General features: G+C 39.4%; 1 protein-coding gene across 1 annotated transcript in view; it reads right to left on the bottom strand.

Moving 5' to 3' along the window:
* Positions 1 to 1,393: 1,393 nt before the first annotated feature.
* Positions 1,394 to 19,880, bottom strand: part of LOC136694928 (F-actin-uncapping protein LRRC16A-like) — a 38,364-nt gene continuing 19,877 nt past the window's right edge. Inside the window, exons 10-32 of the mRNA XM_066668757.1 lie at positions 19,186 to 19,290; positions 18,055 to 18,124; positions 17,496 to 17,577; positions 17,229 to 17,328; positions 13,307 to 13,361; positions 12,828 to 13,000; positions 12,050 to 12,118; positions 11,877 to 11,970; positions 11,619 to 11,717; positions 11,034 to 11,162; positions 9,225 to 9,374; positions 8,270 to 8,445; positions 8,016 to 8,103; positions 7,707 to 7,826; positions 7,076 to 7,142; positions 6,306 to 6,520; positions 6,052 to 6,161; positions 5,224 to 5,722; positions 5,096 to 5,141; positions 4,613 to 4,981; positions 4,192 to 4,317; positions 3,908 to 4,033; positions 1,394 to 3,539 (exon numbers count right to left, since the gene is read on the bottom strand). Of these exons, the coding sequence (XP_066524854.1) occupies positions 3,403 to 3,539; positions 3,908 to 4,033; positions 4,192 to 4,317; positions 4,613 to 4,981; positions 5,096 to 5,141; positions 5,224 to 5,722; positions 6,052 to 6,161; positions 6,306 to 6,520; positions 7,076 to 7,142; positions 7,707 to 7,826; positions 8,016 to 8,103; positions 8,270 to 8,445; positions 9,225 to 9,374; positions 11,034 to 11,162; positions 11,619 to 11,717; positions 11,877 to 11,970; positions 12,050 to 12,118; positions 12,828 to 13,000; positions 13,307 to 13,361; positions 17,229 to 17,328; positions 17,496 to 17,577; positions 18,055 to 18,124; positions 19,186 to 19,290 (3,205 nt within the window). The 3' untranslated portion in view covers positions 1,394 to 3,402. The remainder of the gene's footprint in view (positions 3,540 to 3,907; positions 4,034 to 4,191; positions 4,318 to 4,612; positions 4,982 to 5,095; positions 5,142 to 5,223; positions 5,723 to 6,051; positions 6,162 to 6,305; positions 6,521 to 7,075; positions 7,143 to 7,706; positions 7,827 to 8,015; positions 8,104 to 8,269; positions 8,446 to 9,224; positions 9,375 to 11,033; positions 11,163 to 11,618; positions 11,718 to 11,876; positions 11,971 to 12,049; positions 12,119 to 12,827; positions 13,001 to 13,306; positions 13,362 to 17,228; positions 17,329 to 17,495; positions 17,578 to 18,054; positions 18,125 to 19,185; positions 19,291 to 19,880) is intronic.

The following is a 19,880-nucleotide window of genomic DNA, read 5'->3' as shown; positions in this document are numbered from 1 at the left end:
ACTTAATAGCTCATAATGATGACTTATTATATCGCAATAACAAAAACATGAAACGTTTTTCATTGTTATACTTTACTCATTTATTTTCCAGAAAAGATGGGACATTTTACAAATGATTTTATGAAATGATTTAAAAATTCGAATAAAGTTTTATTTAAGTGACAAAAATACCAAGAAAAATGTCCTGTTTTTCCACTGAGCAGATTAAAATAAACAAGATTTGAGAGTAATGCCTGGAACACACCAAACAAATTTGGCAGAGGAAAATAAGAATGAAAAACTTATATGAAAATAATTAATGTCACACTGTTCTGAAGCATTATATTATACGTAGGTGAATACAAAAAGTAGAAAAGGAGCATTCAAAAATGGCTCAGTATTTGTAAGCAAGAATAGGTTGTTGCTCATCCCTTTATGCCAAACATCATAAAGGAATTAAAACATGACATTTAATCAATGCAATACTGCAAATAATTTAGTTATTTAATCGTTTTGAGGAATACCAGTCCATGTAGGGTAAGGATGGACACTAATGTTGAATGGGTGTGACCTTTGAGCCCTCAGATGGCACTACATGAGAAATTGTCATGCTCCAGTAATCAGTATAGCTTGGGAGTATTAAAAAACTGCGGTCACTTAACAACACTGCAATAAAACAAACAAACAAACAAAAAAATTTGAAACGCTTACACAAAGAGAACATCTCTCATGTTGTGGATACATCAGTGATCATGGCATGGATGACTTTCATATGTGAGAAGTTTCCGTTGATGTGGAGGCAAACATTGGGCTTCCAGGGACATATATGCTTCCATCAAGACAACGTCTTTGACTGGGAACTGCATGTTTATTTCAGCAAGACAATGACAGGAGTCATTCTGTATGCACTACACCCTGTCATCAGAAGAGACAAAGTGCGTATGCTTGACTGACCTGCCTTCAAGTCTAGATCTGTCTATGGCGCATCACGTAGAGAAGCAACATCGACTACAGATTGTTGAGCGGCTGAAACTCTAAAAAAAAAAAAAAAAAATAGTATCCTCAACTCCTCAATGATTAAACAGTGTAAATAAAAGGAAAGTTGATGTACCACTGTCCCAGCTTTTCTGGAACGTGATGCAGGCATCAATTGAAAAATGTGCTTATATTTACAAAATACAGTTCGATTGTGCCGTGTAAACACTGGAATATGTTTCTTTCTGCTTGCGCCTCTTAAGTATTGCTACAATAAATAAAAACAATCAGATTCTTGTTTGTATGGCATTAAAAAAAAAAAGACGTTTCTGGAACTGGGGTTGGTATTTAATGTAAATAGTGGAAATGGAATACCATGGATAAGCAGTAGATTGTAAAGTGAAGTTCTGACAGAGCCTCAGTTTTAAGTAAAACAGTGTAAAATTTAATAGATTAAAAATATATATTTTCAGTTGCTATATATACACAAATCATAGTATATAGACAAATAAAGCAGGACGGTATAAATACACAGAAAAAAATAGTAATTTTTTCCGGACAACCCTTTGGCTTTGGGCATGACCCCATGTCAAAATTCACCCAATTAAACCATTATAACAACATAAATATTACATGCACAAATATGTTTTATATTTATGTTTTTGTGTAGCCTAAAAATTAAAATTAGAACTTCAATCATTTTCACATTCTTTTGTTATTTTATTGTTACAGTTGCTTAGTATTAAACATGACAATTGCCTTTATAAAAAAAACAAACAAACTATATATATATAATATAATAAGTATATATATATACTCTGCGTTCACAGTCATTAACACTGAAATCATCACTGTCTAAAATAACACTCACGTGTACTTTTTGATACAATATTATCCCCAAGAACAGAACAAATCAATGCTCATGCTTCTGCAGCACTTTTGCTTTGATTGAAGTCAAATTTTTAAACTACTGAATTTTCTGGTTATTTTTTGTTCAATAAAATGACACTAATCATATTTAATATTGAAAAACAGTGGCATTAAGATGACAAAAGAGGAAGAGTATGATTGAATCAATAATTACAATTGTATGTTACACTTATTCATACACCGAACATATTTATATATGTCATTTTTAAAATTGATGGGGTTTCTTTAATAAAGAAACTGTACAAAACAAAATCCGTCACCAGATCAAAATGAAAAAACATGATAAAACAGTATATATCAGTAAATCAATTTTGTAAATCAATCAGCAAGTACATCTAAATAAGTATAAAGCCTTTAACGGTTAAAGGTTTGATGAAACAAATGGACATACTGACATGTGCTTCCTTTGTGTATTAAAGGAAATAACCAGCCTTTGTAATCCTGCTCACAGTGTTCAGTTAGTTCAGTTCACTCAGTCTCAACACTTTTCTTGAGGAATATCTTTAAGCAAAATCTGTTATAGCATTACATTTAGCCCTCCATAAACATGTGTTCAGCATCCAGTCATAAACGTAAAAATAATTCAAAATTCTATAAATTGTCCCCATTTAGAGACGCTTCTATGTAAAGTCTTATTCAGAGTCTCTCTTTATCTTTGTTCATTTGAGCATTGTTCACCTCTCATTTCTTTTGTGCTTCATAGTTATGATAGGTCCATCTGTGCACTACATGTACGCATCCACGACCAGGAGAGAACCTACAGCTTTTAAATGTACTGCTGATAATGGAGTAACAGTGGTCCCAGTAAACATTTAGCCGTTGATTCAACGTTGAAATAACGTAATGACTGCCGTCTAATCAACGTTCTCTTAAGGTTGAAAATGAAAGTTGAAAAGACGTCCAATCACAGACATTGAAAAGACGACTATTAGACGTAGTTTGGACGTCCATTGACGTTATTAATTTGGTCCCGAAATAAATTACTTGTATAAAACGCGTTTTGGACGTCCACTGACGTTATCGATTGGTCACCACTTAACTAACTTATTAAGATGGATACTGGACGTCCATTGACGTTTAAAATATGTCCTTGACGGACAGACTACTTTTAGACCTATTTTGAACGTCCAGGGACGTTCCTTGTTTACTGGGGTATAAGGTATGCTCTGTTCATACCTTGCATGAATATATTTTATATATATTTTAAACCAACCTCAGTATTATTGTTTAAGTGTCTGAAGCATCAGGGACCATATTCACAAACATGTTGCATCATTGTATCAAAAAAGAGGCATTTAGGGACTTCTTCCTATCTCCCACACAGACCATTGTCAGTCTTAACCACCCCCTGATTATTAGAACTGGGTTTGTGAGGAGGATCCAACACCTGCGCCTTCGGTTCCTGTGGTTCTGATTCTTTCATTGTGTCTTTGTTGTAAAAGTCAGTAGCCTATTTCTCTGAAGCACTTCTCTGGTTCATGAGGATTGTTTTCCTCTACTGTCCTGGTTGCTTGGTGTTTATTCTTCTGTTATGTCCAGGTTTGGTGTTTCTGGTGTTGGGTCAGAGTGATGGTCAGATGGCTGGGGCAGTATGTGGGAGTCTTCTGTGGTGAAGCTCAGAGCTAAAGCGGGGTCTGTGGGAGTCGTCAGGTCAGCTGCAAAAAAAAAAAAAAAAAAAAAAAAAAAAAAAAAAAACTATTATTGAATTATCAGTGAATTCTGCTATTTAAGGTCCCATAGTGTAAAACCCTGCTAACACTGCTCTGTCTGACAAAATGATACACACACACACACACTCAAGAAAACTACCATTTCAGTGTGACTTTTTTAATTGTGTAAATTTATATTTTAGTGTGTGTGTGTGTGTGTGTGTTTTCACTTCCACTGATGCGTTAAATAAGGAAGCCACATTTCTTTGTGCATTGTACAATGAATGACAAGTCACTGTTGCGCTGAGAATGTTCCACTGGACTGTAGCCCAGTTCTGTAAACCGATGGTTGTAAAGTGCAGATGGACCATCACCTGTCTCTTTGGCAGGATTAGTAGAGGAGAGACGGGAAGTGCCACGCTGTCCTGTTTCTGGGGTGTGTGCTGCGTGTGTGTGTGATTCAGCCTCAAACACACTGTCCTCTGCTCCAGTATCTAGCACTGAGAAGTGAATGAAGATACTGTATCAGCAACAACAACACAGTAAGATATTACTGGAGACAAGTGTTTTCAACCAGAATAAATTATGATGAAAATTATTGTATTTTTTTTTCCCCACCACCAGTCCTCGCTAAACAAAAGGAGAATATATCAATTACAGATATGAGGTAGGACTCCGTCTGTGCCAGGATGGACAGGTGACTGCTCCTCAGTATCTGTCTCAGATGGTGCCCCCTTGTGGTCTGGAACCAGAGCCGGCAGCCTAGGGTGTACCGTGATGTCATCTGAAGACCAGAGAACCAGATTCAGAGCAATATAAACATAAGCATATTTTGATTGGTTGCTTCATCAGGTGCAAAATGTCCACAATCTCAGACATGGATTTCCTCTCCTTTTGAGGAATACATTTTACTTGAAACCAACACACTTCTCTTGTAGTGAATTTCTATTCCAACACTTGAACCATTAGCTAAAAACCTGAAAACAGTTGAAGAACAAAATCATATTTCCAGTCTGCCTTTACATCTGTTCACTTCAGTATCAAAGGTAAGACAGTTAAATAAATAAATTGAATCACACCTGCTGAAGTGCTGGAGCTGCAACTGCTCGGGGGGCTGGAGAGGGGGCTCAGAGGGGCCAAGGGACTGGGGAGATGCTCCTGGCTCTGGAGTCTGCCTGGGTTTGCAGGCGGTCCTGAAGGCTGGGGGTTCTGAACTTGTTTGGAGTTGACAGGATGGGGACTGAGGGAAGATTTGGGTGGTGCTTGGGTGGATGCAGGTGAGAGTTTGGCTGCAGGTGTGTGAATAGGTAAGGGAACATGCTGAGAAATAAGAGCAGGGGCAGGACCACCATGTTTTGGCTGAGAATGAGGAGCGTGGGCTCTTAACGCAGGCTCTGGATGGTGCTCTTTATGGAGCAGCTTCTCTACAATGCTCGTGTCCCCCTCTCCTGGTACAAGACGGAATTGATACAGAATTAGAGAATAATAAACAAGGTGTAGAAGCATTTCTATTTACTGATTGCCTCAAAAGTGTATTATAAATGTATTATAAGAACACCAACCGTGGTCAGGCTCAGCTTTGGCTGTAGGAACTGAGGATTCGGGTGCCTATGAAAGATTTCACAAGAAAGAAAGAAGTCAAAATATCTTCAGAAATATCTGGGAAATTTGGCATTAAACGCTCACTCACCTTCTCCTTCATCTTCTCCTGTTTTGCCCGCAGCTGTGCCAGGAAGTCATTGCCCATCACCTGCACCCCCCGGATTCGCCCTGCCTGTGGCCCTTCTCGTTTCTTACTCTCCTCTGGGTGACCTTTAGTCTCAGAGGCCCCCACTACATCTCCATGGTCTCTGGGTTCAGATTTCTCAGCTTGGTTGTCCAGAGTCCTGACTGGCTCAGGAAGGTGTTCAGGAACTGGACTTTTGACCTCCTTTACAGTCTTTATGGGCTCTACTTCGTCCGACTCTTCTATAGACAGCGATGCAGTTATTGATGTGTTGGGGGTTGCTGCCATGGGAACTGCTGTGATTGTTGTCGGGGTAATGCTGGTGGCTGTGGGGGTGTTTGTGTGGGGACTAGTGGGGGGAGTTTTTATGGAGGATCGAGATTTGATGAGGCTGAAGAAGCCGCTCATGCGAGACTCTCTCTTCTTCTCCCCTTCCACAGACGCATCTTTCGTGGAGAAACGCCTGAGAGAAAGAAAGAAAGAAAGAAAATTAACTCACAATTTAATCTAAACATGTTACACTTAATTATTTATGTCCTAACATTTTACAAGGTGTCTACCTTCCTTCAACACAACCTTTGAAATATTGCTGAGGTACAATATAGTACTCAACCCAGGGATGTGTAAACCACACCTCATTTCTGTGGAATGGACACAACCTAAACATTTTTGACAGTCCCAGAATATATGTGCATGACTTGCATCAACACTGCAATCATTTGTTTTCATTTATCTTTAAGAAACAAACCTGAAAGTGACAAAAAAGTGTCAACAAAAATTCTTATGTCTCACTTGGATATGAGCCTTGTGACTTTTTTGGCAAAGAACTCATCCAGTCCCTCGTCAACCTTTGCCCCGAGTCCGTCCTGCTCAAGGTCTTCAGCAGGAGCACGCTTCAATGCCTGATGAAGAGTAAAAAACACAAAAAAAAACCAAATAAACAAATGAGCGTGATCAGAGAGAGAGAATTTAAAATGAACACAGGGACAGTGTCTGAGTGTCTGAGTGGATCTGTGCGAGTGTGTTTAGTCGGGTCTAATACGTACAGGTGGTTTGCTGGGCTTGGTGGTCTTTTTCCTGCGAGGTCTCAGTTTAGTGATGTGCTGCAGCTTTGGACTCTCGGTTTCTGGCAGGTTCTTGAAACACACGCTCAGCTGATTCTCTGGCTCCGCCTCCAATGGGGCTGGGGTAGGAGGGAGGGGCAGGTCATCCATGTGCATGGGGACGTGCTCCAGAGCTTTATCCAAATCAAACTCCAGCTCTTATAAAACAGATGTATAGATTAAACAAGGAACTTCATACAACTCCAGACTTCAGTTGATTCTTTAATACAGTCGCAAATATGTCATTTGGAATTGCAACCATTTCTTTTATAAATAATGTTAATATTCTGTGTGTGTCTGCACTCATCGATACAATACACAGGTCATGAGTCTGCAGTCACCAATACAGATGCATTTTATGTGTAATCTACTGTGAAATAAAGTGATTCTACATTGACAAGGACAATTATTGTCACTAATATAAAGCGCAATAGCACCCTCTTGTGGAGCAGTCCCTAGTGTTTGTGAGTGAGTGAGTATCCACGGAGTGCTAAAAATAAATACAGATAAAATAACACATTACAGACGGCTAAATGTTGACAAACATGCAATGACTGCAGTAAACGGATGAATATAAGTGATGTATCTGCATAACACAGCCCTTCCAAACAATGTGATATACAGCCGAAAGTGTACAATTATGGCACATCACTACTGTATTGTCAGTCTGCTGTTGTTGTGAAGCTCATTTGAAGTTTTTCTAAAAAGCTTACCAAAGGCCACAGATACGGGTCGCACCATCCTGAAGAGAATACTTTTCCTTTTGGATGTGGGAGTCAGCTTCATATTAAAAGAAAACACAAGTATTAGTTAAAGTTAGTAAAACAGTTTAATGAACCTAGATTAACACCCCCCCCACACACACACATTTAATTGTGTTTTATTACATATACTGTATATTATGTATTAATTTAAATTATATTAACATCTATACATTTGGTAGATCTAGCAATTATCTTCTAATTTCTTAAAAATAAATAATTCATATATTACATTTTTTCTCAAAAAAAAATGATCATTTATCAGCATCATCAGAAAATCACTTTCTACAGAGACCTTTAAAAAAAAAAGGATTTAACAATCGCTTGGGTGTAAGTCCAGCCTGTAGGATGGAGGACTAATGTCTTGGAATCCAGTCACACAGTGTAATACTCAAGCAATAGCAACATTACTAATGATCAAAATTATGTTTTCTTTATATCCCCTCAGAAAGTGTCACATTCTAGAATCGTTAGAGAATCGCCTACAAGATTAGTAGGTTATATCAACACACTGAACATACTGAACGTCCTTCTTCTGTCCTGTTGTGGGTGTATCTGTGTGTGTGTGTGTGTGTGTGTGTACCAGCAGTTCTGCAGGAGGTGATGGAAGGTTCTCTGGCTGGAGTTGTCTATCATCCACAACCTCAATCTCTTCTGAGTCATGATGTAACAGGGGCTGGCCACGCCTACTTAGATGCTCCGCCTACACACACACACACACACACACACACACACACACAAAGAGTGATGATCCCTGCCTGATGTTTGCATATTCAATAATTCAATAATTATGATGTAAGTAAAAGCATTTGGAAGCATACAGTAGTTCTCAGAGGCAGTGATACTGTGTCTGCCTCTGTGTGTGCATGTGTTTATGTGGGTAAATACTGACCAGGGTGTGTTGAGAGCGAGAGAGAGACTCTAAAATCTCATCAATGATGCGGTCAGAGAGAAAGGTGGCCAGGCTGAGCTTTACTTCACTGAGATACAAAAATAAACACAGGTATTACTAAATAAACATGGACTTAATCACTTGTACAATAAAAGATAACAGACAAATGTGGTGAGAGAGAGAGAGAGAGAGAGAGAGAGAGAGAGAGTGAGAGAGAGAGAGAGAGAGACTGAGAGAGAGAGAGAGAGAGAGACCTGATCTTGTTAATTATGTCAACGGCAGACTGTTCGAGCAGGGTGTTGGTGATGAAGGTCTGGGGCACACTCATCTTCCCCTCACTCGACTGCATCAAAACAGGCCTCAGATTTGCTTTGTGCACCACATGAGGACACACACTTTCTGCTGTGTCCACCATCGTCACTAGCAAATTCTACACACACACACACACACATACACACAAACACACACACGTATGGGATAGAGACAAATGCAAAGAAAGAGAAACATTCTGTTAGAAAGTGGTTCTCCTCTATATGTTTACCAACATTAAAATCATAGACTCACTACCACAGAAAATGTGTGCTATCCTCAGTGTATGACATGTTTTACTTGTTTTATATTATCACTGGTTTGTGTCTAAGATAATTATCCTACATTTAATTTAAATAGAAATACTTTTAAATGGTCCCTGTTCCTTTCTCCTTCCTTATACAGAGTAAGCCTGTAACAAGTTCAAGCAACATATGTGAAACCTCAGCCTCCACTGCCCCCTGCAGGTACAGACGACAACGTTCACTTTCAGGACAGTGTTTTGTCCCTGTCAGAGCACTACAACTCTTTTTTTATATATTTATTTATTTATTTTAACATATTTTTTATGTTTAGAAGTAATGAACTTCCCCAGTGCAGAGAGAGAGAGAGAGAGAGAGAGAGAGGTCAGTATTTACAAATCAGACATTCTTAATCTGAAGAAGTGAAGAAAGAACTACTGCGGCGTCCCCCTATTTGCAGTACATTATATGTATCGACTGTCAATGGATTTGTCAAGAGTTTATCTCCTGTGCCTATTAACTCTGATGTTATGGTGAGACTGACAAAATTCTGAATACCACCTTCAGACTACTATCTGGCAGCTGGATACATGGCCCACAATAATTAAATGATACAGATCCAACAGTTATTGTGATGTGTGAGGAACCTGGAGCTCACCTGCAGCTGTTGATCTATAACAGTGCTGATCTCTCCTGCCATGGACTGTAGTTTCTCCTGGATAGGCCCCACCCATGGGCTCTCCACACCATCACACACACCTCCACCACCACGCCAGGATGAGCGCAGGTGGTACATACTCGCCAAAAGCTTTAGGAGAACAGCAGAAATAATAATAATTATAAAAATAATAAAAAATAAATAATTATAATTTGTTCACTCTTCTGCTGAGAACATTCCAGTACGAGTTGTAATGAATAAAAGAGAGAGGAGACAAAAGAAACAAGGCAAGACACAGTTGATATACTACACATCCCAAACTGATCACCCACTGGACACATTATTTCCAGGAATGAACACACATAGAATCTTATACATTCATTTATTATCTCTAAGCGCTTATCCAGGTCAGGGTCACGGTGGATAGTTAGAATCACTGGGCGCAAGGCAGGAACACACCCTAGAGTGGGCGCCAGTCCTTTGTAGGGTGACACACACTCACACATTCACACCTATTGCCACTTTTGAGTCTCCAATCCACTTACCAACGTGTTTTTGGACTGTGGGATGAAACCGGAGCACCCGGAGGAAACCCATGCAGAGACAGGGGGAACACACCACACTCCTCACAGACAGTCACCCAGAGGAAACCCATGCAGACACAAGGGAGAACACACCACACTCCTCATGGACAGTCACCCAGAGGAAACCCACGCAGACACAGGGAGAACACACCACACTCCTCACAGACAGTCACCCGGAGGAAACCCACGCAGACACAGGGAGAACACACCACACTCCTCACAGACAGTCACCCAGAGGAAACCCATGCAGACACAAGGGAGAACACACCACACTCCTCATGGACAGTCACCCAGAGGAAACCCACGCAGACACAGGGAGAACACACCACACTCCTCACAGACAGTCACCCGGAGGAAACCCACGCAGACACAGGGGGAACACACCACACTCCTCACGGACAGTCACCCGGAGGAAACCCACACAGACACAGGGAGAACACACCACACTCCTCACAGACAGTCACCCGGAGGAAACCCACACAGACACAGAGAGAACACACCACACTCCTCACAGACAGTCACCCGGAGGAAACCCACGCAGACACAGGGAGAACACACCACACTCCTCACAGACAGTCACCCAGAGGAAACCCATGCAGACACAAGGGAGAACACACCACACTCCTCATGGACAGTCACCCAGAGGAAACCCACGCAGACACAGGGAGAACACACCACACTCCTCACAGACAGTCACCCGGAGGAAACCCACGCAGACACAGGGAGAACACACCACACTCCTCACAGACAGTCACCCAGAGGAAACCCATGCAGACACAAGGGAGAACACACCACACTCCTCATGGACAGTCACCCAGAGGAAACCCACGCAGACACAGGGAGAACACACCACACTCCTCACAGACAGTCACCCGGAGGAAACCCACGCAGACACAGGGGGAACACACCACACTCCTCACGGACAGTCACCCGGAGGAAACCCACACAGACACAGGGAGAACACACCACACTCCTCACAGACAGTTACCCGGAGGAAACCCACGTAGACACAGAGAGAACACACCACACTCCTCACAGACAGTCACCCAGAGGAAACCCACGCAGACACAGGGAGAACACACCACACTCCTCACAGACAGTCACCCAGAGGAAACCCACGCGGACACAGGGAGAACACACCACACTCCTCACAGACAGTCACCCGGAGGAAACCCACGCAGACTCAGGGTATGTGTGTGCGCGTGCGAGTTTGTGTTAGTCTTACTCTTTTCGAGTTGCGTGCATCCTGTACGAGTTTCTCCGCTGCCCTCATGTCCTCAAGGACACTCTCCCTCTCACTGAAGCGAAGAGAATTCAGATGGTCCTGCACCTTTACACACAGCCTGTCAATCATCTACATACCAAAAAAAAAAAAAAAAAAAAAACTGTAGTAACTAATGACAAATAATCTGGAAAATGTGATTAACCAATGTTTACTCATGCTTTGATTTTACTGATGCCTTCATTCCTGAATCTATCGTCCAAACTTCACCTGGATGTACTCTCTGATCCAAAGATGTTCTGAATGATTTAAAAATGTCCAATTAATTAATTATTTTGAAATAATTAGCCGGCAGCATCCAGCTGGTTCAACCAGCGCAGCTCAACAGCCGCATTTACGGAATAATCTCATCTATTTTAGGTACAATAAACATAATATTAATGTAGGATGTTCGCTCTTGACACACATATGTAACAAGTCACAAGTGCGACTATAAGTGTATTCATAAGGTTTACATGATATACATCAATAAAAAGGACAGATTATTAAACCGTAGGTAAATTTATCGTTATTAAGACGTTGTGTGACCTGTTGTGTGGTGGATGTGACAATGCCCTGCTGTAGTCTGTAGGCCTGCTCTTGCAGATATCTCCTCGTTTCATGGTTCCTCAATAGATACTGCTCCATCTGGACTCAAAGAAATCAAACACATACATCGGGCTGTTATTTAAACTGTACAGATATATTACAAAATATAATGATCCATCCACGTTACTGTATAGTGCAAATAGTCAGTGTCTTCCACTCAGTAACTGACTCATTGTGTATCATTGTGCATGTTCTGACCTTCATGAGGGCATCCTCAGTTTTCTCTGGGTTGGATTTAAGAGCCAGCGCAGCATCCATGATGGGCACTGGCATGAAGCGGATTGTGTAGTTTCTGCAGGACATGAAAAATGTGTAATCAAGCTACCCTTTGTACACATACAAACACAAAATTAAATATGAGTTTGACTCACTTCTCTAAAGCAGCTGCCACGTCCTGCAGACCCTGAGCACTGATGTTATTCCTGTCCCAAATTACAGTTCTGGAACACACACATTTTTACTATTTCTGTGTATTTCTTACAATTTTTATTTTTAAATATTTACATACAAACTTAGGCAAATTTACAAAACAAATTAATTTAGGAACTGGGCTTGTAACTGGAAGGTTGCTGGTTTGACCCTCAGAGCCGGCAGGTCATGACTGAAGTGCCTTTGAGCAAGGCACCTAACCCCCAACTGCTCCCTGGGTGCCGTGGCTGGGGCTGCCCACCGCTCCGTGCATGTGTGCTCACTGCCCCCTAGTGTTCCACTAGTGTGTTTCACTGCATGGATTGGGTTAAATGAGGAGAACCAATTCCTCTGCAAGCACAGTGGCCAATAAATTCTGATTCTGATTTGAAAATGTCAAGTAAGAAATATTTGTCACGGCATTCATTAGGAGTTCCATCAAAGAATAATAATAAAAGTATGTGCATTTATTTGTACTGTTCATGGGGTTAATATTGTATCAAAATGTACATGAGAGTTTTGGTTTAGAAGATTTAAAAGTGGTAATTTTGATGTTTTTGGTTATATTTTTTGAATAAAATGACAATCGTCATTTATTAGTACTGCTCACAATTTACCATCAAATGACAAAAGCGCTGGAGAATGTTTGAATTCTAAATTACAATGTTACATAAGAATGCTTTAATCTGTGGGGCCACTGTACACTACACCACCACTGTGTAAGTGTGTAACCCGATTAACCTGAGTTTAGTGTTGATCTGCAGGGCTTTGGCCAACATCTTGGCCCCCATGTCGCCCATTGAGTTTCCGCTGATGTCCAGGCGAGTCAGAGAGCTGTTTCCTCCCACAGCGTTCAGCACGATGGACAAATCCGCCTTCAGCTTTGAGTCGGCCAGCGAGAGAGAACTCAGAGGCTACACAGACAAAATCATCAGATATTTAGTCCACTTTCGATTAGGTTTTGTTGTTAGTCACCATTTACACATAATAATAAAGTCATCACATTTCCATGTTTACACTCTATGTTGTTTTATATTCACCAAATCATGAATCATATAGATACTGGAAATGTATTCACAGGTTCTTATTTGCACATGTACACTGATTAACATATAACAGATTACAATTCTAGGTTTGTGTTCTTTAAAAACCATCACAATTAATATTTTCAGTTTATACTGAGGTTGTGAAGTACACTTAGACTATAATCACACACTCACCGATTCTTCCTCCTGAATCATGAGAACCAAACTACTCAGCACCTGTCCTATATTCCTGCAGGCAAACAAACATTAGAGGGTTTCTAACATAGAGGCACCTAAAAGGGAATAAGACATAAATGATAGGATGTTGCCAATAGACAAGCAGCTTTCTAGTCATCTCCAATAGTCTTATGCATGCCTACATGATCAAACCCATCAAAAATGTTACATCCACTAGCTCATAGACCTATTACAAATGTAAATTCCCAGGAAATACAGTGTATAACAATAAAAATTTTTTTTAAAGGTGTTAAAATATATTTTTCTACTACTAATTCAGAAATGTTAAAACAAGGCTCTATTCATAGAGCACCTTTCATACAGAAGCAATTCAAAGTGTTTTAGAGAAAAAGAAACAACTAAATTAAAAGCCAGAATAAAATTATAAATGTCCAATAAAACAATTACAGAAAACGAGTAAAACGATTAAAATGATTAAAACAATTTAAAATGATACAATAAAAGAAATAAAATGCCGTTACAGAAAAGTGCAGAATATTTTAAACTGAGCTGTAGCTGCTCAAACAGGAGTGTTTTAAGCCTTGATTTAAAAGTGTCTAAAGTTGGGTCTCTTCTAATATTCTCAGTCAACTGGTTCCATTTAAGAGCGGCACAGGAGCTAAACGCTGCCTCTCCATGTTTAGTTTTGACCTGAGGTAGGACTAACTGACTAGTTCCTAAAGAGAGTCCCTGAGAGCTCTGCTCCGCTCATATCTCTCTAGTAGATCTGATAAATACACTGGTCCTACCCCATTTAGACATTTATAGACCAGTATTAACACCTTAAACACCTTATTCTGTAACAGACTGATATCCAATGTAAGGATCAGTGAGGATGGGGTGATGTGATCTCTTCTTTTGCTCTGAATGAGAACTCTGGCAGCTGCATTTTGAGTCAGCTGAAGTGGTCTTTTGTGGAAGTCCAGCTAAGAGACCATTACAGTAATCATTGCTAGAAATAAAGGCATGGATAAGTTTTACCAGGTCTGGTTTAGTCAGAAAATCTCTAATCTTACTGATGTTCTTAAAATGGTAAAATGCTGATCTAGTTACTGCTTTAATATGAGACTAAAACTGAGATCTGAGTCCATTAATACACCAAGGTTGCGAGCCAGTTCTTTAGATTTGAGGGCTCTTAAGTCCAGATACGTAGGCAATCTTTGTCTCTCATTGCTGTTCCCAAATAGAATAATCTCAGTTTTATCTTTATTCAGCTGCAGAATGTTGTGTCCCATTCAGTTTGTGATGTGTTCAAGGCACTTGCTTAATGAGTCAATGGACCAGAGGCGTTTAGGGACAGGGCCATGTAAATCTGAGTATCATCTGCACAGCTGTGATAGGAACAGTCCATAGTCCTGTAGAATCTGGCCAAGATGAAGCATGTACAAATTAAATAAAAGTGGACCAAGAATAGAGCCCTGGGGGACACCACAGGTCACTGGCGTGTTCTCTGAAATACTATTTTCTATTTCTACAAAGTAGTTCCTGCCTTCCAGGTAAGAAGCGAACCACTTCAGGACTGTTCCTGAGAGTACAACCCAGTTTGCAGGTCTATCTATAAGAATCTTATGGTCAATGGTATCAAAGGCAGCACTAAGGTCAAGAAGCAATAGAAGAGATACCTTTCCAGCCTATGTATTTAAGCGAATGTCATTAATTACCTTGATTAGAGCAGTCTCAGTGCTGTGATTAGACAGGACCTGGAATGGAAGTTGTCTAGGCTGCTGTTTATGGACAAGAAACTAGTGATTTGCCTGAAAAATATTTTCTCAATGATTTTGCCAATGAACAGTAAATTAGAAATGGGCCTCTAGTTACTTATCTGAGATGATTCTAAATTTTTCTTTTTTAGAAGAGGCTTTACAACTGCAGTTTTTAGTGAGCTCCGAAAGACCCCCGACATGAGTGAGGTGTTTACAATGTGGAGAATGTCTGGTGCTATAGTGTGAAACACACTCTTTAAAAATTTAGTTGGTAGTGTGTCAAGACTACAAGTGGATGGTTTGAGATGATTAACTGTGTCAATTAAAATTTCATTATTAACAGCACTGAACTGAGTTTTTATGAGGTGATGGCTAGGGTACAGACTCATTGTTGGATATAGATGTACTAATTGCTTGTCTGATATTCTGGATTTTAGTGTTAAAAAAGAATACAAACTCATTACATCTCTCAGTTGATACTAATTCAGGGGCCATTGGTGTGGGTGAGTTAGTAAGCCTGTCGACCACGGTGAAGATGATTTTGCTGTTGTTAATGTTATTGTTGATGATGCTAGAGAAATAGGATTGTCATGTTTTGCATATTGTCGCGTTGTATTCACGTAGCTTATCTTTGTAGATTTCTTTGTGGATATGAAGGCTTGTTTTACACCATCTACATTCTGCCTTGTGACACTCCCTCTTTTGGATTTGAACAAAAGAAGCATTTCTCCATGGTGCTTTCTGTTTGCAAGACAAAGCCTTCACTTTAACTGGCGCAATCTCATCCATAACACTGACGACTTTTTAATTAAAACTATTCAGCAGATCATCAACAGAGTTGGATCGTTCACATGGTGTAGTGCACATTTTACTCATGAAAAGTGTAGCTGTGCAGTCCTTTATAATCCTTTTCTTGACACAAACTTTTCTGCCCGTGAAGACTGGTGAGGCCCACATATCAAAGAACACACAGTAGTGATCTGACAAAGCAACATCCTTCACAGTCACTGATATGTTGAGACTATTGTTGAGACTGATAACAATATCCAGCTTGTGACCATGACAATGTGTACTCCCTGTAACATGCTGTGAAAGGCCAAAAGAGTCCAATATGGCGTGCAGTTCCTTGGCAAAACAGTCCTTGGGAATTTCGATATGTTAAAGTCACCAGCAAAAACAAAATGGTTAAAGTCAGTAGGAATAAAAGACAGCATCTCTCTAAATTCATCAATAAAATTAGCACTGTGCTTCGGAGGCCTGTAGACAGTTACTAGTAATATCTGTGGTGTCCCTTTCAGAACTACACAGAGGTACTCAAATGTTGTGAAGTCACCAAATGATAACTGCTTGCACTGAAATGAACCATGGAACAGAGCAGCTAGACCTCCATCATTTCTACTGGCACGAGATACATTTAAAAAATGAAAGTCTGGAGGAGCTGACTCCAATAAAACAGTTGCAGCACTACGCTCATTTCACCAAGTCTCAGTTAAAAGTATAAAATCAAGCCCACGTGCTGTAATAAAATCATTAATTACGTGTGATTTGTTTGTGAGAGATCTGATATTTAGAAGAGCTAACTTAGTAACTCGTGCACTTTGCCACAGAATCTCTGTCTCACATTTTATATGCTGTAGATTGGCTACATTCACAGAATCTGTGAAAACAGATAGAAAGAAATATTAAAAACCCTGGTCCTGTTGTAAAATATCACTGTATTCATGCCTCAACGTAAACATCCTCTGCTTGTTAAGGTAAATCTCTAAATTCATTTTAATATGGGATGTGTGTTTAGGGAATACTAGTAAAGCCAGGTGCACAAACAAAAGTCTGAATAGAAGAACAGATAGACTGACAGCTCAGCTGCACATGTTTAGTTTTTCACTTGGATTTCTCTAGTTAAGACCCTCAAACAAAGCTGTGTGGGTGGAACATATGTCATTGAGCTTGCTACTGGTCAGGATACTGTCAAGGTAAGTGCTATTAAAAGGTTAGGACTGTCTGGTTTAACTAATATATTATATATATATCTATATCTATATATATCTCATGTATACTGTGTGCACAAGTAAAGCAAGATACACATTTAGAAAGGAATTTTGGAATTAGTTTCCTCGGGAGTCCACATTCTGATGCAATTTAGAAACTAGCTCAGGTCTAAAAAAAAAGATCCTCACTTGGACTTTATGTTGCTGAAATTCTTGCCCAAAGACAGATGTCTGATGGAGCGGTTTTTGGCCAGCCACACAAGCAGAGTGGTCAGATCAGAGTCCAGACCTGCAACAGCACAGAAATGCCCATTTAATGATGCATGTAGTGGTGTATATTTACATTATTCAGTCTAGTGGATTTAATTATTTGTTTGGAGTATTTTTAAATATGATTTAGTTATATATATATATATATATGTGTGTGTGTGTGTGTGTGTGTGTGTGTATTCTGACCATTGTCTGATATGTCCAGGCTGGAGATGTTGGGTATTTCAGCTATACATCCCTCCAGAATCTGAGATCCAGCTGACCGCAGCTATACAGAATCAAACAGATACATCTGTCGATTAATTTAGCTATTGTAAGAGTCCAAAATAAAATGTCTCATTTAACTAATAAAACGCTACACTGAAACATACAGGAAATCACCTGTCCGGCAAACCCTGGGTAAATGGAACAGTGACAAACACATGTTTACTGCAACAGTATTAATTTATTATACTTTATTTGACCTAAATATTAAAATATTACACACAGCTGATCAATGCCAACCACAGCTCACATGGTGAAAGGCATAAGATTTCAAACAATGATGTAAACATTGTAAAAACGACACTGGTAAGTACAGTATTATCACATACAGTCACGTGTCCCACCCAACCTCAATAACTTCCCCCACGTTCAAATGAGGAAACGTGCGTTTTTCTCTTCCTCAATACACAGTTAGTCATAAAAATACCAGAGTCTGGCAGTTATGTTAAAAACTCCAGTGTTTATCAAAGTGTGGTTGTACCTCACAGCTGCTCAGATCCAGAGAAACCTCTTTCAGGTTGTGGTTACAGGCCAGGCCCAATAACAGAGCTCTAAATACAAAAAAAACACACACACAAAATTTTTTATGTCACTCCAACAGTGTGAAAAAAACACAAACACACATATCTTTGACAGTAAATATAAAGGAAAACATATGGAAGAGTGTTCTTCGGTCGGTTAGTGCTGCTCTATACGGATAGACTTTATGTGAAATATAAGAATAAGATGTAAGATCCATTTAGATACCCCACTTTGTGTGCTCTTATACTCACATGTAAAACAGGAAAATATAGGCTTAAGGCTCAAATATGAGCAAATACAATTAGTGATTAAAATGTACAAAACAAAATGATGTGATTAATTCCTTAAATTATATATTTTGTTGGTTGTAAAGGTCAGTACAGGGAACACACTTCTGCACACTGTTTAACTGCTTCCTTCAACATACTGTTCAAAAATGAAATGTGTGTTATGTGTGTTATATATTTCCAGTATATTAAGTTCAACGAATGCAAGGTCAACGAATGCTTAACTTAATTTAATTTATAGTATTAGCTACACAAATAACTCGAAGAGCAGTGTCAAAACTAAACTTTTGCTTTAGACTGCATGCAGCTTCTCGTAATGACTGACTGAAATGAAGTACCAGAGCTTAAATCAAATTACACTATACTGTTAATATGTATTTTAGTATGTAATATTTTTACCTTTTAATTACAGCTTTAAAATCATTGTATGTTTCAATTAGCTTTAATAGGGAGAACAGAACATATGTCGTTGTTACTCTGGGCTCGGCACTGCAGAAACTGCACTATGTCACTTTTGGAGGAGGGTAGGAAACCTCTCATTGATATCAGTACAGTGCTGTAAAAGTGACTTACACTAGAGGGAGCTTCAGGTGCAAAAACCCCACATCTTAACTAGTTTTCCTTTAAGATAATGTGCATGCATAAATGTAACCTTAATGGATGAAGTCAAAAAGGAGCCTAAGCTAAATGTTAATGACTGTTCAGTTAGTATTTATTTGGCTCATTAACATTACTGGTTCTGTTTCTTTAACCTGTGTCTGTGAAATTGTGGCTGCAAGTCAGAAGTATGAGCAGTAACTCACTTGAGCGCCTCTGAAGGCAGTCTGGTACCCGCGAGGATGATGGTGTTGAGGGACTGGGCGCTGCTGAAGAACTGCTTGAAGGATGATGGTAACTCCTTCCCTTTCCTGTGGGATGTAAAGGAGATACAAAAGAGAATGTAACATGCTGTGTCAAGTTAGTTTTCATTTCCGTAGTTCAGGATCAGGTATTTGCTGTGCAGACCTGCATGTGTGAGTGTGTTATTGTGTTATAAATGAGACAGAAATACACATTAGATTAGTCATGTCCACATTAATTTTATTAGGAACAAATATGACGCATAAATACAATAAGGTTAGTCAATGATCATATCAAATATGAGATCTAAGCAACTCTGATTCCGACAGCAGTCATCTGTGATTTTAATATTGTGGACATTATATATATATATATATATATATATATATATATATATATATATATATATATATATATATATATATATATATATATATATATATATATACAAAAAAATTTCCTAGTGATTGGCAGGTCTGAGGGATGAAGCGCTTTGCTGATTACAGAGGTCAGTGGTGAATAGCTAGACTTCTTCTAGCAGACAAATGCTAAAGTGACTCAAACACATATTTACAACAGCTGTAATCAGAAAATCACCCCCCTTGAACGCTGCACTGGACAGTCGAATACAGCAGAAAACAAGAGCAAATTTAACTCC

The sequence above is a fragment of the Hoplias malabaricus genome, chromosome 4 (genome assembly GCF_029633855.1).
Source record: "Hoplias malabaricus isolate fHopMal1 chromosome 4, fHopMal1.hap1, whole genome shotgun sequence".
Taxonomy (NCBI): Eukaryota; Metazoa; Chordata; class Actinopteri; order Characiformes; family Erythrinidae; genus Hoplias; species Hoplias malabaricus.
Note: the sequence above shows the minus strand (reverse complement) of the source record. Positions and strands in the feature narration are given on the sequence as shown.